The sequence below is a fragment of the Diuraphis noxia genome, unplaced genomic scaffold (genome assembly GCF_037042655.1).
Source record: "Diuraphis noxia isolate RWA-SAM2 unplaced genomic scaffold, SU_Dnox_SAM2 contig0003, whole genome shotgun sequence".
Taxonomy (NCBI): domain Eukaryota; kingdom Metazoa; phylum Arthropoda; class Insecta; order Hemiptera; family Aphididae; genus Diuraphis; species Diuraphis noxia.
Window position 1 is genome coordinate 9296670 of NW_028301713.1, and position 25380 is coordinate 9322049.

The window sequence follows — 25380 nt, forward strand, 5'->3', positions numbered from 1 at the left end:
TAATTTTTGTACTACCATATTACTGTTATTCATAATTTTTTAGAAAATAAAAACTTTTGGTTACTCATGTTTCACCAATAATAATATACGCTAACTTACTATAATAGCATTTGAAAGTATAGCGTACTAAATTATAATATAAATATAACGAACTAATATACGAATATTCTTAAAAACTATATTTTTGCAATATTACATAAAATATATTATCATAATTATAATAGATAAAAAAAATTTCAGATAAAACATGAAAGTGGGACCAGTGGGTACCTACCTACGTATGAATAATTTAAATTTTGATAAATAAGGATATTTCACATTTTAATACACACTAATTCAAAACATAAAATTGTTATGTAACGAAAATAAACCGAAATTTAAGAGTTTTAAATTAGGTGGTTACAACCTGGTTTAATAGAATATAGTGGGGTGGGTGGGGGAGGGGGAATGTAGAAACTCCGCAGTGCACTAATACGGTTGCGTAGGCCAGCGTAGGTACATCACCGTCAGCGATGTGGGTTTTCGGGAGTATATCTACTCAAAGATTTTCTCCTATTGGCTATATTATATTATTATGACTACAACACTAATAGCAAGTCACATCCACGATAAACACATTTAGAAACTTCCACACAAAACCAGACAATCTAAGAAAATAAACAAATATGGTTATTGGATTACCTAATTTAAGGAACTGCAAATGACCATATACCTACCCAGGATGTAACTATAGCTTGAAACAAATAATACTTATGTTCAGCTTGGTCCACCGCCATGATTTCTAGTTTCCCAATAACCGTCGTGAGTCGTGACACATAGTCGAACGTCGACATCTCGACGAACCACACTATTTTTTAACCAAAATAATTGCAATTTCAGCTTTACGACTAATTATAGTTATAATTATTATATTATTATTATGATTATAGTTATTGTGAGCGCATATTAGTCATAAGTATAGGGAACAGATTAGAATGTAAATTTGAAAACATTGCTTTCCAAGCATAAAATTGGTAACTTTGGTTTTTTTTTTAAACATTTAAATCAGTTAAATTTTTTTTTAAACATCTGGTGATAGAAATAACAACCTTTCATTTAAAAACCAAAAAAGACTTCAAGAGATGACCTCATTTTACTTTTATGATAAGCGTGGCTTTCATCAGTTGAATACATCTTAGAGAAAATAATTAAATTTTGCTTCGATCTTGAGCCGACAAATTCAATTTTTTAGCACACATTTCCCATTAAAATAATTTCATAACCAGATTAAGCCATTTTTGGGATATGGTGGCCTATAAAAATATTAGTCACAACATTTAAACACTTTTAAGGAGTAGAGAAAATGTTAACATGGATATTCGGTGAAATTGTTATGTATTTATGTATATTGTAAATATATATTTGTAATTATGCCATGAATCAAAATTGATTTTGTCAAAACTGGATTTGCGTAAAAATTCCAGTTTTATTTATTTTTTTTCAACGCTTTTTTCCAAAACTTCAGTGAGTATTTTATTTTGACCTTTTCAAAGTACCAAATATTTAAATTAAAGCATTATTTCGACCACATAACATACAGGTATACTCAAAAGAAAACATTAAAAAATCAATAATTTATTCCAGACAAAAACAATGTAATATATTATAAATTTTAGTTTAGAAGTGAAAAATGAGATCACACAAATGTATTATAAAATATATATATAACAATAAATAAAGTATTAATTAAGTAAAAAACTAGAGTAACTTGCTACAAATAATCATTGGTACAAATAAATTAATATAACACAATTTCATAATTTTCAAACATTTAGGATTCAATTGCCAAACAATAAATATAAAATTTTGATAGTAATAAACTAATAAGTATAAATAACATGTACTGTTTTTTTTTTCATAACTTCTAGTACCTGAAAAAAAATGTTTAACACATTTTATTATCACCAATAAACTTTAGTTATAAAAATATTTTTAGTTTAAAATTTATTATATTAAATGGTTTTTTCATTTTAAACTTATATTTACAATATATATATATGAATGCTAAATGCTAAATGAGTTTTTATAATACTAGAACCTATTTAATTTTAAATTGTAATACATTTTATAAACTAATAAATATATCATCAGTTATCATCAGACCTTTTTAATTAACACCAATCTTGTAAATAGTTTATAATCTATAATTTGTTTATGTAAATACTGTATTCTAAGAAATTGTTAAACTTAAAACTCCAAGGCTGAGGCTTATTTATTTAAATGAGAAAAAAATATAAATAGTAGTAACATTGTAGCTTAAACTTGAATCTTAATCAACATTTACTATTATAATTGTGGCAATTTTATTTCTTGAAATTAATATAACATTGTATTGTACAATGATAAAACTAAATGAAAACATTAATAAGTATCTAATGACAGAATACATCTTAAAGACTAAAATATAATAAAACTGTTGTTCATATGGGTGGATTTGAATGGCACTTCACAATGTAAAAAGCATAATAAAAAAAAATAATACATTCTTATTGATCACCATTTATAACTAATTTTCAAAAACATTCATTAAATTAAAATAAAAAAATTGCTTGAGTAAAAAATATTATCAAAGAAAATTTTTATTACCCTATTAAATTCAATATTAATTCACTTTCAGCAAAACTTTTTGCACTATCAAAGGATAATATGACATTTTTCAACTGTTCCAGATTTGAAAAACCATTATTATGTAGAATTGTGTTAGTTTTTTTATAATGCACTGACGTAAGCATTTTATCCAATACATAATGTAGCCAGTATATATTTGTGGCTGGTTTAAACAATTCCCATTGATCACTATATGAAAAAAAATTAAAATTTAATTGTTTAAGATACTAAAATACAAACACAGTACTTACTTAGTTTCTTTTCTCATCATACGATAAATGTCGAATTGGTAGTCACCCACTGAAGTAAATAATTCTGTATCTTTAGCAAGATCATTATATATATGATTGGAATTATATGTCATTCTGCTTAAGGTGTAATCAATTATTGTTATCTATAAAAATAAATGAATAGTTTATTTAATTGTAATCAGAGATTTTGAATTTGACAGTATCAAATGTAGTAGAATATACAATTTTCTTAATTAAATTTATGATAGAACAGGGGGAAAAAAGTGGTGTTGCTCTATTTCAATTGTTTAAATTTTCATGGATAGAAATTTAAACTAATTTATAAATTCAAAGGTCAAAAATGGACTTCTACAGTTGATGATGTATATTATGACAATAATCTATAAGTAATGTTCAAACAATTAAATTAGTATTTCAATGCTGTAAATTGTAATATGTTTTATTGTTGACCGATACTAGTATTCATTAAATTCTAAGTGTTATATATTGGACTCTAAGATTTCTTTTTCATTATTTTATTTATTAAAATAATAATATTTATAGTTATGGTTTTCTGTATCATCTAAGAATAAGTTTGTACAAACAATGACAGTATGGTACATACCTTAATTCCCCGCGATGGTAAATTAAAATGTTCACCACCCAATTCATAAGCTATTTTCTTGTTTGAACATTTTTTTACTAAAATGTTACCAATATGTAAATCACGGTGTTCAAACTTGTATGCTTCTTCAGCAACAGCTAACCCAAAAACAATCTAAAAAACAATACACTTTATTATATAAGTTTAAATTAACCTATAAATCACAAAATGGATATAATAGAGGGTTAATTATTATATATTTTATTCATGATATAAATAAAACCCACTGATTCTCCATATTGGATACTCGGGGATGTATTTACTTAAAATGCTACTTATATTACAATACTCATTAATTAATATTATTAATATTTTGATCATCATAAAATTATAAATATATTTAGTCATTTATGAATAAATAAGTTGTAAAGTTTAGTACAAATTGAAATGATACCATAATAATATTTTTTTTATGATTTAAATAGAATTTAATGAAAAATAACACATTTGTTATTACATACCTGTAAAAATGCAAATAATGATTGGTCTGCAGAGTTGAAAATAAAATTTTCTACATCAGTACCACCATTTTCCATTTCCAAAATCATAAACTTTTGATCATTTGGCAGTATGTTAGGATTATCGTTATCAGAACCTAATTAATAACATGAAATTAACAAATTATTGAATAACTTAAAAGTTATTTCAATAAATACATTTAAATAAGTTGTCTTTATTTTTAAGTAATATAATATTATATGTAAATATACTTTTTAAATTTAAAAGGTATTTATATTATAGTAAAATTAATATTGAAAATAAATATAGTAAATAATTTATTTTATACAAAATACTATTCATTTTAATGGGATGTCATCCATTTGGTCTCTATACTCTATTCCCCGTAAGTTGACCCACTTGCGCGCATGCATACTGAGCCGCCGAAACGTTCAGACCCCCCATGTCGGAGACAGGTGGCTTGTGATTGGTCAGTGGTGTTCGGCAATCGGCGGTGTTCGTCGTAGTAGTCAGCTGCCGCCGTGCATACAGAATGTTATACAAAATAATTGATACGAATTATAGCAATATAATAGCGCGCGTTCACGGAGATAGTGTCGATACGTCGTGAAAATAATCAAATCACTAGGTATACGCCAGGTGCGGTGGTAACGATAAACACTAGCGCTCCAACGACGCGGTGGCCTGCGCAGCTACGACCGGTTTTCGTCGAGCAAGTGGGTCAACTTATGGCGAATAGAGTATAAATGTTTGCAACCTCCAGAATTATAGCTTATTATGTCATCAAACAAACAAATATTATATTAACATAAACCTTAAAATACCTTTATCTTTGTCATATTGATGCCAGTAATTAATCAAAATACTAGGATATTTTCCTTGAACACAGGAAACACGTTTGAGTTTACAAAATGAGCTTGTATAATTCAAATTAGATTTGTTCCACAACTTATTCAACTCTGTAGCTATTACAATTTCACTGTAGACTTCGAACATTTTCTTCTGTTGCTCACTATTAATATTCACTTCACCTTCTATAGGAATGATTTTAACAATAGTACATCGATTTCCACTTGAGTAGCTAAATACTTCGCCATATACACCTTCTCCAACCTTTTTCCATTTATTTATACACCTTAAACAAATAAGAGGTTATAATAATAGACAATAAAACTAACATTATACATACTTAGGGTTTAACCACGATTCAAAAGATATAAATTCTCGTTGATGACACACTTCAAAAATGTAACTTCTGGCTTTCTGATCTTCAAGATCTACATCACACAAATTTAAATTTAACAAGCTTACATTTTCTAATACTTTAACTATTTATTACTTTTAAGTTTTGAAAACATGTGTTTTTTGTGTTTACACCTCTTCAAATTGTGCCTATTTTTTTTTTTTTTTTTAATAAAAATTTAATTGGATATCTGATTAAATGATTAAAATTTTCATTTCTTAATTACAGATTTAATTCATAAAGCATAGGAAAATTACTTATAGAAAGAATATCTTCTTAGTCAAGTATAATTTATAAATTACACTAACATGAATACAACTAAAATAAAGATTTTAATTACCAGTAGAAGTTATTTGCAGGTTTTGGCTGGAACTGCACGTTAAATTTTTCAAAATATTTCTTTGATCTAAATTTTGATAAATACTAGTATCTATAAACAATAAAAATATATTACAAATAATTTTTATTTTACTTTTCATTATGATTAAAAATTTTAACTAAAAAATTATTAAGAAAATGTCATTAGGATGTTCTTAAAGTTAGAATATTTTGTAAGCCTAGTACAATAAATAAATTGCATTTATGCTGGGTCTACACAGACATTTATAGTCTCTGTCATATTAGTGCATAACATAACAAATTATAAACTCAGTAGATCAAATTTATTTCTGTTAATTTAAAAATTAGAGTGAATTGACTTCTCATAAAATTTAAATTCAAGATTATAATATTTCAATTTTAAAGTGAGTTATGAATATTTTAATATGTATAATCAATTTACAATTCTAAAATAGACATAATTCATTTTAAACTTAAAATATAATGGAAAACTTAGATGATAATCTTCACTTAAAACTTTTAAAAGATCCATTTACTTTAATTTTTAAACTATCAGAACTAAGCATGAGTCTGCTGAACATAAAATTTGGTATGTTACACACTTGTACGACAGAGATAACAAACGTCTGTGTAACATCTAGTTGACATGAATACAACTAAAATAAACATTTATTTACCAACAAAAGTTCTATGCATGTATTTTTGGCTGGAACTGGAAATTGAATTTTTGAAAACATTGCTTTGATCAAAATTTTGATGATTACTAGTACCTGAAAACAACAAAACATAATAGGATTTACACTTTTCAGTATTGGAAAACCAATTTAATTTTCTAAACATTACTTATAGATTGCCGTCTTAATACATCATCAACTGTATAAGCCCATTTTCGTCCTTTGGTGAAATTTATAGATTCGTTCATATTTCTATCCATAAAACTTCGAACAATTGACATAGAGCGACGCCATTTTTTACCCGGTTCTAAATGAAAAACTATTGAGTTTTCCTCGGTGAAGTTGGTCTCTAATTGACTAGACTCATCAATGACATCCAAACTCTGAAAACGAGTAGCATATCTCTTTCGTCGCGGCATAAATACAGACAAATTTGACTCATTGATTTCTATGTCATTTGATACACTATCCGAAATATTTATTTGATTTTTGGCATTGATTTTTTCTTTACATCGGTTTATCGTTATATGTGATTTTAACTCAATACTTTTGTCATTAAATAAAAGATTATTATAATCAGAACTCTCTTTTGTATGTAATACATCTGAACCCTTTTGTTTGTAAATAACAGTATCTTGTTCCAAACTAGATGAACTTTGTAAAATAGAAGAATTATTTAAAATAATGTCCTGTTTGAGATTTGATGTGTATGTATGATCAAGTTTGCCAAATACACTTTTCTCTTTAATAGATTTATCATACTGCTCAGTTGTGTCATCAATTTTAATATCAGAAAACTTAGTTGTTACATCTAATAAAATCTGTGATTCAGAATCTGGTGGATAACAATTAAATTGTTGTCTCATGTTTTCTAATGGTGTTAAAGAACTTTGATTATTTTGAGCATATGCACTCTGTTTATTATTGTCAATTCGATCTAATATATTTAGCAATCTAAAATCGAGGTCATCAGAAGACGAAACTTTTGAATAGTCTTGCCTTGAGTAGCATAAGTTACTCAAATCTTCTGCTTTTAAGTTATTTTGTATCATGCGAGTTGAATTTTCACACGAAGATGGAGTTTTAAATTGATTAAGTTTAAGTAATTCATAGTCTTCATTGTTGGTTTTAATCGCAAAAGCTTCATCATTTAAACTATTTACAGATATAAAATCAACATTTGGTAACCTACAGTCTTCAATCGATTTACTTTTATCAAGCCGATAACATGATTCATACAAAGAACTTGTGAACGTAGAAAGATGTTTATCATATAATTGACTTGGTTGAGACTCCTCAATAGTGATGATGCTATTATCTATGTTTGATTTAGAATGATCTAAAGACAACATACAATGATTATCATTTTCAGATGAACTTTTATTAGAATGTTGTAAAGATTGAAATGATGTGTTATTTAAATTGGATAATGGTAATGATTGCTTCTGCTGTTCTGATGGATTCAATTGGATAGTTTCATACATTAAAACTGGTTCAAAAGTACACGTGTTTATATTATCCTCTGTAGTTTTAACATTGTGATTTTTCGATTTTTCTAAATTAATAGATTCTTCATCGCAAAAAATATTCATAACTTTTTGATACCAATTTGAGTTTTTTTCTTTTGAGCAGGTTATTTTTTTTTTGTTTAGTTTACATAGTCTACTAGGGCTGTTGGAAATAATTTGGTTATTAGATTTACTATATTCTGAATATTTATTTTTTGATGGTGGAAAATGAGAACTAGATATTAGAACAGACTCATCAAATAAGTTATTATATTCATCATTTGTTTTCCTTGAAATGTTAGAAGTATTTAAATGTGAATATTCTAGTTGCTTGGGAAGTTCTGAAGAATTAATAGTATTGGTGATATGGGCCAAATTTTTCTTTGATTTTGTTTTTTTTTTTTTTTTTGAAGAAATACTCTTGAATTTGTTACCATAGGGAAATAACATAGATTTCTGTAATGGAGTAGAACACTGTTCTTTAGATAAGACAAATTTGTTTTTTAATTTCTTGATCGAGATTGGGGTTACTCCTGCAACAGAAAAAAAAATTATATTAAAAATGTAACAAAAATTTCCTAAATTATTGAATTTTGTATTATTGTGTTTTTATGAATATAAAAATGTTTTAAAATAAAATAGTTCTAGTTCACTATACCAAAATATAATACAATTTTAAAAAACTTTTGAGCAGTGAACACAAAATCAAATATATAATGTAATACCAAAGTTCACTGATATGTAATTAAAATAAAATATCTACTAAAATAAATTGTATCTTTATATTCCCTACTAACGCACATTTTATTTTTCAGTCACTCAGTGATAATGCAATAAAAATACTATTAAAGGAATTTATGTTTAACAGGTTAGTTGCTTGAGTGTTGATAGTGATGTTTTGTAGCAAGTTACTCTGGCTAGTTAAGTATATTTTTATATATTATAATCAACTTTTTTAAATGCTTATAAAAGAATTTTATAATTTATTCTTAACTGCATTTAATAAAATGTATTTGATCTCATACCTTTTGAACTATTTGTGATATTTAAATTTTCCTTTTTTTTTTTAGCACTTTTCAACAAAAGTTTTTTCTTTTTATGATTAGTATCTAAATTGTATTCTGTATATCTGAAACACAAATGCAATTTTTTATTCTATATAATAATAAGTATCTACACTCAAATAATTCAACCTCTTTATTGGCGTATATTATAGGTTGTAATGCAACTAACTATAACCAGTGTCTATATTAAAACAATTAAATTAACAAATAGGTAAAAAAAAACAAGTAATTGATCATAGATATAACTTCTTGTAATGAAACTATGTTATTTTATTACATAAACAAGTAAATTAAAATTATTCTTTTAATTATAAACGTCAAATATTTAGTGTAGATACCTAATTTATTGTTATAATAGTTTTAAAACCAACAATTTGATTTCATATTTATAACGTAACTCACCTCTTTTTTGAACTCAAATTATTTCTATGACCATCTAAAGTAGAATGTAAGTGCATTGACCATCCACCAAAATCAGAATGCTTCTGATTTTCATTTTTTTTTTTTTTTTTAGGCTTGTACATTGTAACTGAACCACTTGGTTCAGGTGAGACAAATGTTGTTTGTGGAACATCCTCAATACCCAAACATTTGTCGAAGTCATCATTTAAATCATCATTCCATAATGAATTTTGTCCTATAAGTTGAGTACGTCTAGGTTTCCCGTAAGTCTTCACAAGTCTTGAAGTATTTGATGTCTGATCCATTCTATTAGTTTTTTAAACTGCTAATAAACAAAAATTAATAAATATGTATTTTTGTCCATTAATACGTTTTAAACTTGATAAAAAAATATGACTCATGTATTGTATATAATTTAAAATGTTAATAATAGTTTTTTGTAGATGATCTATAAAGTAACTGGAAGCATGAGTGAGATTATTTATTATATTTAGACAGGCGAATTTTTACACAAGAATATGGTTAAACTTTTCACCCCTTCAAAGTGCATTTACCAAGCAGTGTCTATACACGGCAGCTAGTATCGACTACCAGTCTGGCATTCTGGTCACATTATGTAATTCGAACTTAACACTAGTTATTGCAGGGCTGTTCTACTGTACTCCGTATCATCACAGAGTATATTTCACATTAAACAGTATTAACCTTTTGCCAGTTATACTCTATCCTATTTATCAGATAACATTTCTGAAAACATTTGAATTTGTCAAAATTTAGTTTTTATGGTTAGGTAATTTATTAACATTTTAAAAAAAATGTAATTTTCAAAAATCTAATTGTAAAAGGTCAAGAAGTCCAATTTCAAATGAGTGACTAAGTAGCAAGTTGTTATTAAGAAAACTTCTTAAAAAAATCAATTATTTTTTCAAAGGTTTTATCTAATAACTACGATAGACGGTACAATTGACATAAAATTTATTTTGGTAGAGTACTGAGACAAGATCAAATCCCTTCAACAAAATAATACTCACAGTAACAATCATAAGAATTAAAAATATCGCATTATGACAATAAAAAGCCAGTAATACCATATATGCATAAAAATACCTATTAAAAACACGTAATTTAACGTTACATTGTTACACTTACCGATTAATCAATCTTTGGACAAGACAAATTACCGTAATTCAAATCAATAAGTGCCTGCGAGTACACCGACTTAGCTTTACGATTGGCGCCTTTTGATAATTGATAGACGACTATAGTGCCTACAGTTTCTATAATTCAATAATTGTATCTACAAATGAGAACAAACAACAATTTAAAATGATAATTTATTGGAATAAAAATAAGAGAAAATGAACTAACGGGTGTGAAACACTTAAATTATTTAAATCTAAATTGAAAAACTAAAATCTTAACGGCAAACAAACACTGATAAGAAACAAATAGTTTACTATTTTATCTGTTATCAATACCACAGATTTAAACGTGTTTTCTTGTAACCGTTTTCGTGGAGGCTTTGATCAATTTATGGTGGAGGTTGTTTACTGATACCATTGATTATAAATACTAGTATTTATAATCAATGCTGATACCTACCATTGTTCTATGCTGAAACCACGATTAAAAATATCTATTTTAATTTTACAAACAACAAAGAATACGAAAAATGTATTATCAAGGGTTAAGAGTCCCAGGAAAAATAAATCATAAAATATAACTTATTTAAAAAAAATGTGTTATGTATTTTACATGATTAATACATTAATAATATTTTAATGGTAATTAGTATGATTTTAATTGTAATTGTATTCAAATTGAACGATAAAAACAAATACATATATAGTCGATAAGCTTAGGCATAAACAGGGTGATTATTTTATCAAACAACACTCTTTATTTCAAAAACTATTGACTTTTTTCAAAACTTTAGAACCATCTTATTCTAGAACTATATATTTTTAAAATATTTTCACTCTTATATTTATCAAGTTAACCATTATCAACTTTTGATTTTCAAATGACAACCTATACTTAAAATTTCATAAACTAAAAAGGCTATTTTTTTCAATGACTTTTCACGTTTAAATTTTCATTTTTCGTTAATCCGTTTAGAAGATATAGCCTCCTAAAGTTGGGTGGTGTTTGATAAAAGAATCACCTTGTATATATTCAACTAATATATTATTATTAATTTATTTATTAAACATAACTATTTACTTGTAGATGAGTCACATACCTAACTACACATATTTATACACAGAATAAAGATAAATTAATGATTCATGGTTACGAGCTGAAAACCGTATTTGTAGAAAGTGAGTTCGATTATTATCTTTAATTTTATGAAAATATTTTGAATTTATGTTGAATGTTGATACACAACAGCAGAGAAAACCCATCATAATAAAGTAAATATTCTGTGCCTACACTGGTAGTCAGAAAAAAAGCCAGGGTAAAAAAATCTACGGAAAAAAAGCCAAGAAAAATAATCCAGGGTAAAAAAAGCCACGGGAAAAATAATCTACAGAAAAATAAGCCATGGAAATAAAAGTCAAATTACAATAATTAAATATACCTATAAGTTTATAACCATTAAAATTAAAATATTAAATTAGGTACCTACAATTTTTCAAAATTGTTTACTCATTATTGGTCAAATAAATAAAAAATAATTATAATTAAATATACAAAAAAAAATAAAATTTAAAGTATTATTCAAATTTTTTAAATTTTTAACACAGTTAATCATACTGTATTGTCCGTATTCATATATAAAAATAAAATTGTTAATATTATAATAAACATTGAATAAAAATAATAGGTATAATATTTTGTGGACATTATGTTTAATTGTTGAAATCAATTGATTTATGTCTTATACCCTATACTACCCTAGATATGTATAATAAGTATTATGTATATACTTTATACAGGATGATTTTTTTTAAATGTACATATAGCAGTATTAAATACATGCTAGATTGAAATAAATTAATTTAAACTTTTTGTTTAATAAAATCAATACATTGATTGCTGTTTAGAATCTAAAATATATTTATTACTATGAATAATAAATAACATATAACCTGTGTATTAATAATTATATACTCGTATATGTATACAATATGACCAATAATATGTAAAAAAATTTTAAATAATACCTAATTTAATACTTCAGTTATAATTGATATATATATATTTAAATTTAATTATTGTAATTTGGCTTTTTTTCCTACATTCGCTTACACAGTACACTATCTACTTATCTTATTAGTTATTACCTATATTATATCTGTTTTGACACAAACTTTATTGTATCATGGAATTTGCCGAGTTTCAACATTCCTCTAATTTGTATTAAGCCAGGTGTAATGCAAAATTATTCATTTTCGGTTTATTTTTATGACTAGATAGTTTTATGTTATGGATTTGCGTATAAAGAAGTGAAATATCCTTTTTTGTCACTATAGTAGTATAGCTACTTTCAATTTCTATCTGATGATACTATATAGGTACATTTAATATTTTATGTAATACTACTATATACTAGCTGAACCCGTGCACTTCGTAGACCGTTAAAAATACCACATCTAATATGTTTCAAACTGTGTGTTAAATTCGTTACCTGTGATAATGCTAGCAATATATATTTTTATACATATATAGATGGATAACTGTTAAAATATACTGAGTAATAGTCTTTCAATTTAGTTTATCATTATTTAATTTTATGCGTTTTATCGAGTAAAGTCTGACAGTTCAAGTACCTATTCAATTGAATGATATTTATTGAAATGCATTTGGATACACAACATTTGTTGCTTTTTCTTCTGGTACGTACTAAAAAAAAATCGGAAGGTTTTCTGACGCGTGAGCATGCAACATACAGCTGAACTGCTGCCAATGTCAGAAGCATGATATAGAAAAGTGCTTCCTTAGGGGGTGGAGTGGTCGAGCGGACTAAGGCGTCGGTTGCGACGCACGCAGTCGCCGGTTGGAATCTCGGTCACGGGCGGCATCGCTCTTTGGGCATTTCGCGATGTCTGGAGAGAGAGGCCGCCGGCCCCCAACCGGGCATGGCAGAAACCCACGGGTGCCCATTCAAAATTCTAACAAAAAAAACCCACGAGTTAAAACCTTACAGTACCTTCCCCTACAGTTCCCCAGGCTAATGACCTCAGTTGTCGAAGCCCTAACCATAAAAAAGTGCTTCCGCTGCGAGAATTTATTTCAAGATTAGCAACTCTAAATATTTTATTTTTTATTGGTTTTTACATAGTTTAGCCTGTACGATTAATATATTCTCAATAATTATAATTGTCTCGATTTGAAAAAATATAGAATAAACAACATATGTCACTTATAAATAGCTGACAGTTACCTAACCTAACCTAACCTACCTATACTTACCAAAAATCATGTCCAAATTAATTATATTGTAACTGTAATGCATATAACTGTTGTCTGTAGTTCATAATAATATTGGCCATTGTGTATGAGACGCATATTTTACCACTGAATCTGGTTTTCAATTTTTAATTTGGTGTTATATTGAGCGATTCAAATATAAACTGACACGTATTTAAGTAAAAGCATAATTATTAACAATAATCTTTAATGTTTAATTATATTCATTATAATCAATTTTTTTTTTGTCCCACACGTTTGCTTTTATATTTTTTTGATCAATTATTATGAATTTATGTTATTATATGACTTAGATTAGGTACTCACTTGTACGAGTATACTATTGGGCAATTTGCCCGTTTTATTCATTGAATTAGCATATTAGTATTATAGTTGCATACATTGTAATGTTACCTCCACATGACTTGCTGGATCCATCTTACTAACATATAATTTACAGTTTTCAGCTGTTCAACATAAACATTTAAGGTTTGTTATTTTTAATCTTCGTGGGAGTTGACTTATGGCTTTATAACCAAAATTTAAAGGTAATTATATAATTTTGTAATACTTTTGTTGTCTTTTTTTTTTTATTTAGTTTTAAAGTTTCAAGCATTAAACATGTATAAGATATTACAATAAATTATCATAATAAATTACAGTACCCGACAAATATTTATAATTTTCCAGTTTTTATACAAAATTGTTGAACATTATTATTATTATTTATTAAAAACAAACTATATTACCTCAACGTCAATGCGATGCTAATTTTTTTTCATATGTATTATACTTGGTTGTATGACTGAGGAGGGATTTTTATACCTTACCCGATTATACTGTACTATAAGTGTTGCAAATTATATGGCTGCGTTTGGCGTCTTAAAAAAATTAAAAATATACCACACAAAGCTAGGTAACACACGGGTTCTTAATGGCAAAAGAAGCGTCTCCAATATAATGTAGGTACCACATGTGGAACCCAAAACACAAACAATATTTTAACGAACTGCCTCAAATACGAAAACACAAGAAAGAAAGTCATTTACTAGAACATGTCTTCAAAGTCCTATGAAATCATGCAGAAATTAACAACAATGAAATAAATTAGATTTATATAAATTAATTTGAAAATATATTTAAGTATATGATTGAAATCAAAAAATGTAAACATACTTTACTTACGCTTATTACCTACTTTTGTTGTGAAAATGATTGATTGATAAAAAAGCAGATGTCCGTGTACAAAGCGACTTCAGCCTAGCTACAGCATTAAGGTCGCCACAAACTGCAGCAGTGGCGGTAAAATTCTTTTGTCTTGGCGGTGCCGGTAAAATTGAGTCCGGCTTCATTTTGTCGTAACCGCCACCGCTACCGTTGCAAATACCGCGACCTTTAATTTTTTATATTTCAGTAGCAGTCTAAAAATAAGTTGTTAAGTATATGAAATATAAAAATAACAGATCTAGACAATTAATATTTAGAATCTAAATAATAATATAACTAATTTCTTTTTTCGTATGTTTTATAGGAACGGGAATATTAATTGAATGTTTTATATGAAAAAGCCCAAATCCACAATTTCTTCGTCATATGTCTATATACATATTAAGGGTTAAAATGCACGGACAACGTCATGCAAGAACCAGATAGTAATAGCATATAAAATATCTGTATATATGAACTACATACTATATAATTATGTGTATAAAATAAAATATTTTAAAAATGACTAAACAATTATATAATTTAGCATTTAATGCCAAGAATCTAGATACTTTATTTAGAAAGGAACGAGGCTACTGCAGGATAAATTATACGAACTTTGTCCGTATAATATAGTAGGTACCGCGTGTATAGCAATAATAAACATATTTTTTTGAAATTGTAAATAAAAAATAAACCGCAGACAATTAATTACAACCTTTATTGAATTACGAATAATTACAAAACAATCAAAATGGGTTAATAATATTCGCTAAGATAAATATCATTTATTATAACCAAGAGAGAAAGCAATATACCTATATTGCACGTACAACAGCTACTAAAAATTAATGTTTTCTCAATAGTATATTAAATACATAATAATTTTTAATCATTAAATATAATTCATAAACATTATTAATAATTAAGTTGTAATATATAAATATATATATATATATATATATACGTAAATGTATGTTTCCATTCTAATTTTGGTCTTAGCTAATAGATACAAACCATTACATAATAATTGCATAGTTAATTTTAAAACCACAAATAGAAAGGAAAACAACGTGTACGTCGTATTTATAGGTTCATTCGGGCCTATAAGATATTTAAGTGAAAATTCGATCAGAAATCTTTAACAGCCAGGTACAAAAATTATTAGTTGGTTAAAAAATTGCAATTATTATCACTCAATTACATGGTAATACATTTAAAATTTAAAATAATTATATATATATATATATGTTATGAATAATATATACGTCTCATCTTAAGTAAAACAAAAAAAAAATACCACTAAAAGGCCACTTAGTCACTTAAAAAAAAAAAAATAAAAATAAAATAAAATGGGTCAAAATGCCATAAAATATGTATTTTCTTATAAAACATACGATATAAGGCAAATCCATTTGATAATGTTAGCAGTGAACATTGAGATTTCATTAAATTTAAGTCTCCGATACTCGTTTAAAAAAAAAAATTGTATTTATTTATTATATGATATATATATATATATATATATAATAATATTAATAAAAAGACGTCCAAGTTAGTATTCAGGTGGTTTCTTATTTTCTTTCAAAGCAGAACTATAAATTATTAAATATAATGGTCAATAAGTTTCCATCACCATCTATAGGTAAAAATTATATAAATTAATACGATTTAAATGTTAAAACATTTCAATTTCATCATTAATTTCTAAGTATGTTCTGTGACCAATTTAGATATATTATCCATACATAAATGTATATATATTTATATATGTATAATAATAATAATATTAATATGTTCTTATAACTAATTTTTATAATACATTACAATTTTTATAAATTTAAAAATAAAATAAATAAACATAGGTCAACGATGTTTTTTTCCCCAAGTATAATATATTATAATATGATATATATTTACCACTAGGCATGACTAGAGTTATTTAAATATATTGTGTAAAATAAAACTAGCGGCACACACGAAAAATTAAAATAAATCGACTTTTTTTTTTGTTAATATATTTTTTTTTTATGAAAATCGGCGTTGGCAAAAACAAAAAACAAACAAAATACGTTTTTACACGTCAAAAATAATAGATTTAAGTTGTTGGTCCTTTTGTTGATACACAAACATACACATACGATGCATGTCGTATATTATACAAGACGTTTCACCCACTGTGAACTAGATAAAATAATATTGAAGACAGGAAATATTAATTATTATGCTCCTATATATCGAATCCGAAATCCATATAATATTATAGCATCAATTTTTAGAGAGCAGGATAGGTAGACAAATTATTTTATGATTATTATCATACGATTGTGTTAAGGCACATATCTTATTGGTTATCGTCTGGGAGATTCGAAATGTACACTTATAATTTATATGTATATGCATTTATAATTTGAGGAAACACATTTTAAGGAAGACAGGGCGGCTGGCGAATGTGTCTACATGCAACATTAGCACCTAGGTCTGATATATATTAACCCTAGGTATCTATCAGTTCTCAATAATACCGTCAATATAAGGTTTATAAGTATCGTTTGCACGAATAGTACTGATACCACAACGAAATATCCATGCGATCGACTTCCTATGTATCATAAAATATAAAATATATAGACACCATGAAAAACGAAAAATCATGTTGAAAAATAACCAGTCGAGAAAACGGAACATCACGCATAACTATATTACATGAATAATATATAATTCATATAAATATATGTATATTACGATATAGATATCGATACAATAACAAAAATCATCATAGATAAGTATAATATATCATTATATCGATATCCATAAAATATTATAATATATTGATATCACAATGATTGTTTTTATATTTATTATTTTTTACTTATTTGGTGTTGTAAGAGAAATATGTACCTTTGCGCGGATTGAGCTTTTATTTTTATTATAAGATATATATATATATTATTTTTATTTTACAGCAGTTTTAAGTTTTATTTTTTCAATTTGCCAACATCAATAATCACAAAAAAAAAAAAATGAAACATTTTTTCTTTTTATAACAATTATAATTATAATAATACGGCGAATAAAGCGAGAAGAAAATCTTAAAAATTGGTATAACATTAACCCTGTTTATCATTATTTATATTATTATTATTTATATATTTTTTGGTTAACTGTATCCGCAGCAAAATAATTGATTAATAACAGACTTGCAAAAATCACTAAAATGGAAATCATAGTGCGCAGAGACCTATTACTTTTGAGCAAAACAAGATGAAAACTTCAGTTACCCCTGAACATAAAAATGTGCTATTCATTAAAATATAATGGAAACGTCCTGAAATATTATTTTTTTACAAATTATTAAAAACAAAAACTATTTATAAGATATGAGATTTTAATTGGAAAATATATTTATTTTTTTCTCTTCACAAATTTTAGTAACCACTCACAGCACATAATACATAATAAATAATATTATTGTTTCGTACAAAACCCAACGAGAAAATAAAAAATGTTTTCAGTCTAACCCGCAAAATCACATTTGAGAACAAAATATTATATAGTTACTGAAAAATAAAACACATGATGGGAATTAGATAACATATATTTGTCGGATTTATAATAATAATATAACAGATATGTTAAACCCCTATGCATTTTGGTCAATAAAAAAGTTAGTAACTGAGTAATTTTTTTAAATATATATATTTTAAATAATTTATTAAATTGTAATTATTATTATTGTCAAACTATCAACAAACAATATGATTGTCTGTTGGTTAAGTAAGGTTAAAGAACTGGACTAGTTTAGATAATTTATACACAAATAAATGTATTCTGTTAATTAACGAATATCTATCATATCAAATACTTAATATTGTTTAGTCTTTTCTTTGCTTGTAATGACTGCTGGTTCGTGAGAACATATTGTTATTATTGGAGACATGGTATTGAAATTATCATACCTTCGCTGACCTATTTTAATTTGAACGTTCGCTACAATTTCAACTATGCACATGATTAAATAAGACAGTACTATTTTTAATAGGAAATACAATTTGCGATATATTGTAACACATTATGAAACATTTAATGAAAACATGACAAATAATAGATACTGGTAAAGAAATCACTTGGTTAATTTGGTAACATATCTTATATATTTCAACAAAATATTTTAACATGAATAAGTACACACTATATATAGTGCTCGAATATAAGCAGAATATTATACCAGGTAACCAGTGGTAGGGGGCAGTGGTTATTAGTGTTGTTCAAGGCGTACACAACATTATAACGTTTATATTTTTAGATGAACACATGAACACACCCGACTAACATTATTTACGTTGTGCATACAATAGAATAAAAATGTATTTAATTCTTCAATTTACCGAAAAAAATCAATAATTATGATTATAATTATAATAATAATATTAATAATAATAAACAAAAATAAACAGTACACTACACTTAACATTTACAAATTTTATTATTGATATCAATCACATGGTTACAAATACAACTAGTATGAATTTATTATATATGAAAAAACTAATACCCCACCCCCCGGCAATCTAAAATAAAGAGAAAAATGCAAGCTCAAAATTACGCAACAAAGTCTAATCCCTAATTTTATAATTATTTATATGTTTAGAACATTTTATATTAATTGGAGATACACACTTAACGATTTAAGGGACAAATACCATACACACATGCACATATCAAATTGCGTACACAAACAATCCAAAATCGTTTATATCATTATTTGCCTATAGGTTAGAAAACAAACCGCACTTTACTTCCTACGAGCCTAGAGACACACATTTCTAGTCACATGGGCATGAGATACACTCTCAATATTCATTATCAGTCTCAATAAAAAACATTATCCATCAACAGGCTCAGTTATTTTAAGGATCACATTAAAAATAAAATAACGCTTTACTTAAGTAAAAATAACTTTTTCATAAATATTATACTCGTTTTTTTTTTTTTTTTAATTTTTATTATCAGTTTATTTCTTTAAATATTTAACTAATTGAACATCGTGGCACTTTTAAATCACAAATCTGTGTTTCGATATGAATTCGACATAACAAATTGGTAAAATTATGAATATATATAGGTAAAGAAAAGTTAACACATAAGGATAAACTTAAAATATGAAAAACAATAAAACCACCATTTTACTTAACTTTTTCAAAAATGATTTATTTTACATATTTTATATTTGTATTTGTATTTTTTTTTTGTTTTTGATTATGAACCGTGCTATATTTTTCAATTTGTATTCCTTTAATGTGTCGTATTAAAAAACATAATAAAATGCACATGACACACACACACATTGTCAATTAAATTGAATAAAAAGGTTTTAATGAGAATTTTTAAATTCTACTGAGGTAATCACCCATGAGGAACTTTGTAAATAAACTAAAGAATAATCAATAACATCAAATTATGTATCTATATAATATATATATATATATATATTATACAAAAATAAAAACTAAAGAAAACAAATGGACAAAATGAGTATTGCTTACAAAGGACTATAATGTTTAGGAATGCACTCATGAATGGCTAAGAGTATGCGAATGATTACGGGTCAGACTAATTCGGTAGGAAATATAATACCCGAATATACAATTAAAATCAAAACGAATGTTTAAGTTAAAATCACATATAGAACCGACATTTAAATATGTATGGGAATAATTTAATTTAATTTTTAATGCATTCAATTCTGAAGAAAATAGTTTTTCTCATTGAAATGATAAGATGATGGCGTAAGGGACAAGTAAGGATTTAATAAGTTGTCGCGATTCATTTTAAGTTTATAGTATTTGTTACACATAGATCATACACACATACCACTGAATAAAAGTGATTATTGCTTAATAGTTGAGACAAAAAAATGCCAGGAGTGTTTAATTGGTTTTTTGTGAATTTTTTTTTTAATATCACAAATAAGTGAGCAGTGAAATGTTAATATACATATATTTATATATATATATCTTTATATAATGCATTAATAATTATTTGACTATGACTTTTCGTGGTAATACAAGATCACAATGCTCCCTGATAAAAGCACAAAATTATAATTATATAATAACTACATACCCCTGACACAACCCCGACTCTCATACACACCTTAACTTATATCTAATCTTAGAAAAAGATTCCATTATGTAAAATAACTTTTTTATAATAATTATTATTTATAATTAGTCTATAAAATAGAAGGACGATTTGTATATAGTTAACACTTGTGACAAATTATCTTAAAAATAATGTTATTTAGCTTAAAAAACTATTGACTAAAAATTAACCACACATTAATTTTTTTACATTTTTTTTCAATTTTGGTTATTTAGTTTTAGTTTTAATTTTTAGCAAAAAAAAAAAATATATTATATATATAATCATAATAATATAATAATAATAATAATAATAAAAATAAAAATAATAATAATAATAATAATAATAATAATAACAAAATAAACATGAATAGTTAATATTACTTTTTGGTTTTACTTGGCAAAGACAATTTATCTACGGATGTATTTTGTGTGTTTAAAAATTATCTAAAACTTAATACTAGTGCAGAGTGCATCACACCACCCTTCTCCCACAAAAAAAAAAAAAGACATTTAATGATTCTTATGTATTTAAATTAAATTTAAATTTATAACTATGGAAGACATATCTACTTGCCTTCTGAACACAATCAATCTTAAATTTAATAATAATTGGGAGAGTATCACTGTCCGTTTTTCATGTATGTATATATATATTATTTTTTTTTTTTTGGAACATTAATTTATTTTAATTTATATGTTTATATTATTGATGTGCCAAAAAATAAGAATACAGAAAAGTGTAAGATAATAGAACACTAAAAAGGAGATCAAACAAATTGTGTTAACAATTTAAGAAATATTTTTTTTTTTTTAATGACAAAAAAATTAAGTAAAAATAATTTATTTGTAGTTTAATGGCACGTTTGAAAAAAAAATATATGGAAGTACAGAACAAAAATTTTTTTAACTGGTGATGAAATTCGTCAGTCGGAAAGAAAATTAATTTATATTGTAATTTAATAATAATAATAATAAGAATAATAATAATAATAATAATAAAAATAATAAAAAAAAAAAATTCATATTCATAGATCACAGTATAAGGATAAGCATCTTTTAACAATTTTATTTATCACATGAAGCGTATTGGTTTTAGATCGTCTTAAAATTATCAACATACGTGTTTTAAAAATGGTACTTTTGGGAAGTCACTTCTCCAAAAAGACATTTACCCCACAATACTTTATAATACTTAAAAAAAAACTATTTAATAAAATAAACCAACAGATATTGAGATCTACGGCTAAACTAATTTTATTGGTGATTATTCCAAAGGGGATAGGGAGGAAAATTTTAAAGAACTAATTGACATTTTTTTTTTTTTTTGTTCTGCAACATAAAATATTTTAAATCAATTATTTTTAAAAAATATTGCTAAATGAACGTTTTAACAAATTTCATATTGTATTGCAACAAAATTGATTGTATTTAGAGATCATGTTATTGTGCATGAAAAAAACATTATTTATTGGAATATTGTATGTATAACATAAATATATATAAATATTTTTTTTTTTTACAATTTTATTTTCCAATAAATTATATTTCAAGTCTTCATAATATGAATTTAGAATAAACTGACTTAAATACATTGCTAAAACAAAAACAAAATTACAAATGATCACCGAAAATGTATTTCAACATTTTGTATGCGTATGTGTATGTGTATGTGTGTGTGTATATGAATATTTTTTTTAAAATAATCAGTCTTAATTTATATTTAAGCAGTCACAAAAAAAAAAAAAAAAAAAAAAAAGAAGCTGTTTCCCCTAAATTTGATTTTTAATGTTTTATTTTATTTGAATATTGTATCTACCAATTTTTTTCTTTCATTTTCACTCCTTTATTATTAATAAATTTGAATTAAAGATATGCCCAACAATTCATTAAATGCTAAAAGGTAAAATTGTATAATTCCCTAACATTAAATAATCTAAGAAATTAAAATCTAAAAAAAAAATTAGGCAACAATTTTATGGTTGGTCATCGCTTAAGTCTTTAACACGAAATACTGTTTTTGTACTAGTAACAATCTATTCAAATACATGAAGGCCCATATACAAACACATTCGCATATACATCATTATCAATTTTCTTTTTATATTTATAGGGAAGATATTTTTGTACTTAACCATCTAATTTAAAACACAACAATAATAACAACATGGACAATAATATTTTTGCTTTTTTTTTTCTTTTCGTCTTTTACTTTAAATATATATATGTAAATATATATAATATTTTTAGACCTATAAGTTTAACACTATCCTAAAACAATTTATAATCATAATTTTTAATTCCTTTTTTAATAATAAAAAAAAAAAACATAGGAAGAAATTTATATATAATATTGTAGCTGGTGAACATGATAAAATTAATCACTAAAAATCTCATTCATAAATTAAAAACACCCCGTAACCGTCTTAATGTCTAAAGTCACAAAACTACTAAAATATTAAAATTAATTTTTAATCCTTATTTACTTTGGTAGTATACAATTAAAAATAAAAGAAGAACTCACATTATAAATTAATAAAATAAAAACATTTAAGTCTTAAAAAATTATAGGTGTGCTGCCAAAACGATTACCCAGAGTCGAATGGCAAGCAGAATAAAATTATATAATATCTAAAATATAAACTTGGCTCGATTTGTTTTAAGCTTAATAAATAAGTCGATTAAGTGTTCATGGTGTTCTAAGACCTTATAATAAAAATGACGTTATATTTGGACTTGGTTATAAGTCAGGATTATGTGTAGAAATATATAATATATATTATATATAGTAATATATATATATATACACACACATATTAATCTTTACATTGTTTCACTACCTAAAAGATCGCCAGGCATAAAAGAATTTAAAGATGATGGAGTGGTGCGATGTGGATCAATTTGGTCAGCTCCAGCCCCCCAGAGAGAGGATGTATTACCAGGAGGTCCAGAGTTGTTGCCACCCCACAGTTGATTATTGGCCCAAGTATCTGAACCCTGTTGCCCCTGAGAGTTGCCAATATTTCCATTACGGCCATTATTCCAATTGGGTTGATGTTGTTGTTGCTGTTGCTGTTGAGCAGAATTGTTGCCACTTGTGTTTCCCCCACCACCGCTAAGATGAGTAAGTAGCATTTGTACTTCAGCATCTGTAGGTGATTCAGCAAATATTGTTGTATTGCCAAGTACACAATTGTTCAACGCTCCTTGAGCCTAATAAAAAAATCAGGCCCCCAAAAATATTTGTATTGATATATTGCTAGTAAGATTTAGATTTCAATAAGATACATAAAAAAGTTTTTCAATTTCTATTTACGATAAATAATTTTGTATGCACACTAAACAATTTTTTGTATCCAGAATGTAATAACATAGAAATGTTTAAAATTCTAAACTTAAAATAAACTATTAATTACAAATATTAAATAACTTTTGAATTTTGTTATTAGTTTTATTTTGTTTTTAATTATTCTTAATATTATATAACGAAAACTAATCTTAACACAACTTTCTTAAAAGTAGAACGAAAGTTGATAAAATGAAGGGAATTATCATACCACAATAATGTATTCTTAGGTTAGTAAAAATTTTATCTACATCTACCATGGTACACTTTATCTAGATAAAATATTAATTTGAATCTTAATATAAAATTATACTTATATACTATAGTTGGTAACTTGAACACAAATAAATAATTCTTAAAAAAAAAAAAATGTCCCTGTTAATACAGATTTTAGATTCTGAGCAGAAATAAAATATTCTGATTAAAAAGCTGAATGTTTGGCAAACATATTTTAAGCAATTTTTTTTATGGTTGTCAAAATTTTAGCATTTCTAAACTCCTAAGAAAATTAGAACTTGACTTTCATTCAAGAATTCGTTGAAAAAATATTTTAATTTTAAGCAAATGCAAAAATGTAATTTGATTTTAAGTATTTTCATATTTATTGAAGTATTTTCCACTCAGAATCGTCTATTACGAGATATAATTAATTTCTTTAACAACTTAATAATTGCACCTAAATCTAAAATGTTTGTGAAAAAATTATCTTAACTCATAATGTATTTACTAAAATAGTATAAAAAAACACTTACCTTGCTAGCTTCTTCTCTAGTTGAATATTTGGCTAATGCTATTCCATGATTTAGATACATATGAAAATTCAACAATGGTCCATGTTGAATGCACAGAGTTTTTAATGTTGATCCATCAATCTATTAAATAAATATCAACATTAAAATGTATTATGGACATTATATAAATATTTGATATTTGATCAACATATAGTTAAAGAGTTCAGTTACTGAGTAATACTTAGGAGGACGTTAGGCTCACATGTGTTATCTCAGTCTTACAAATGGTTAACATGGCAAATTTTATGCTCA

The 25380-nt window shown here is 25.6% G+C and overlaps 2 protein-coding genes across 9 annotated transcripts in view; both read right to left on the bottom strand.

The window, feature by feature from the left end:
• Positions 1 to 1613: 1613 nt before the first annotated feature.
• On the bottom strand, positions 1614 to 13928 carry Haspin (haspin). Of its 3 annotated transcripts, none has more exons than XM_015516725.2 (14): positions 13646 to 13928; positions 10379 to 10526; positions 9230 to 9554; positions 8789 to 8892; positions 6425 to 8296; positions 6259 to 6351; positions 5583 to 5672; positions 5189 to 5276; positions 4824 to 5134; positions 4002 to 4135; positions 3502 to 3654; positions 2898 to 3040; positions 2626 to 2835; positions 1614 to 1910 (listed from the first exon to the last, which is right to left on the bottom strand). In XM_015516725.2, exons 3-14 carry the CDS (start codon positions 9532 to 9534, stop codon positions 1904 to 1906), a joined length of 3510 nt encoding a protein of 1169 aa, XP_015372211.1. In that variant the 5' UTR covers positions 9535 to 9554; positions 10379 to 10526; positions 13646 to 13928; the 3' UTR covers positions 1614 to 1903. The 3 variants fall into 3 exon arrangements, with proteins under 3 accessions (XP_015372211.1, XP_089080079.1, XP_015372212.1); XM_089223953.1 differs by lacking the exon at positions 13646 to 13928 and adding an exon at positions 10598 to 11763; XM_015516726.2 differs by lacking the exon at positions 13646 to 13928 and having other exon boundaries at positions 9230 to 9551; positions 10379 to 11764.
• Positions 13929 to 15550: 1622 nt separating this feature from the next.
• gw (trinucleotide repeat containing adaptor protein gawky) overlaps positions 15551 to 25380 on the bottom strand; it is a 34856-nt gene continuing 25026 nt past the window's right edge. For 5 of the 6 annotated variants that reach the window (XM_015516712.2, XM_015516713.2, XM_015516714.2 and 2 more), the window contains 2 exons: positions 25090 to 25209; positions 15551 to 24204 (listed from right to left, as the gene is read on the bottom strand). In XM_015516712.2, the coding sequence (XP_015372198.2) occupies positions 23815 to 24204; positions 25090 to 25209 (510 nt within the window). In that variant the 3' untranslated portion in view covers positions 15551 to 23814. The remainder of the gene's footprint in view (positions 24205 to 25089; positions 25210 to 25380) is intronic. The other variant, XM_089223952.1, reaches the window with a different exon arrangement.

Excerpts from the sequence above, each read along its gene's own strand:
- Haspin (XM_015516725.2), bottom strand. The coding sequence starts at position 9,534 with ATGGATCAGACATCAAATACTTCAAGACTTGTGAAGACTTACGGGAAA. Across the intron at positions 8,893-9,229 it reads AATTTGAGTTCAAAAAAGAG|ATATACAGAATACAATTTAG; the intron begins GTGAGTTACGTT and ends TTTGTGTTTCAG. Across the intron at positions 3,655-4,001 it reads CATTATTTGCATTTTTACAG|ATTGTTTTTGGGTTAGCTGT; the intron begins GTATGTAATAAC and ends ATTGTTTTTTAG.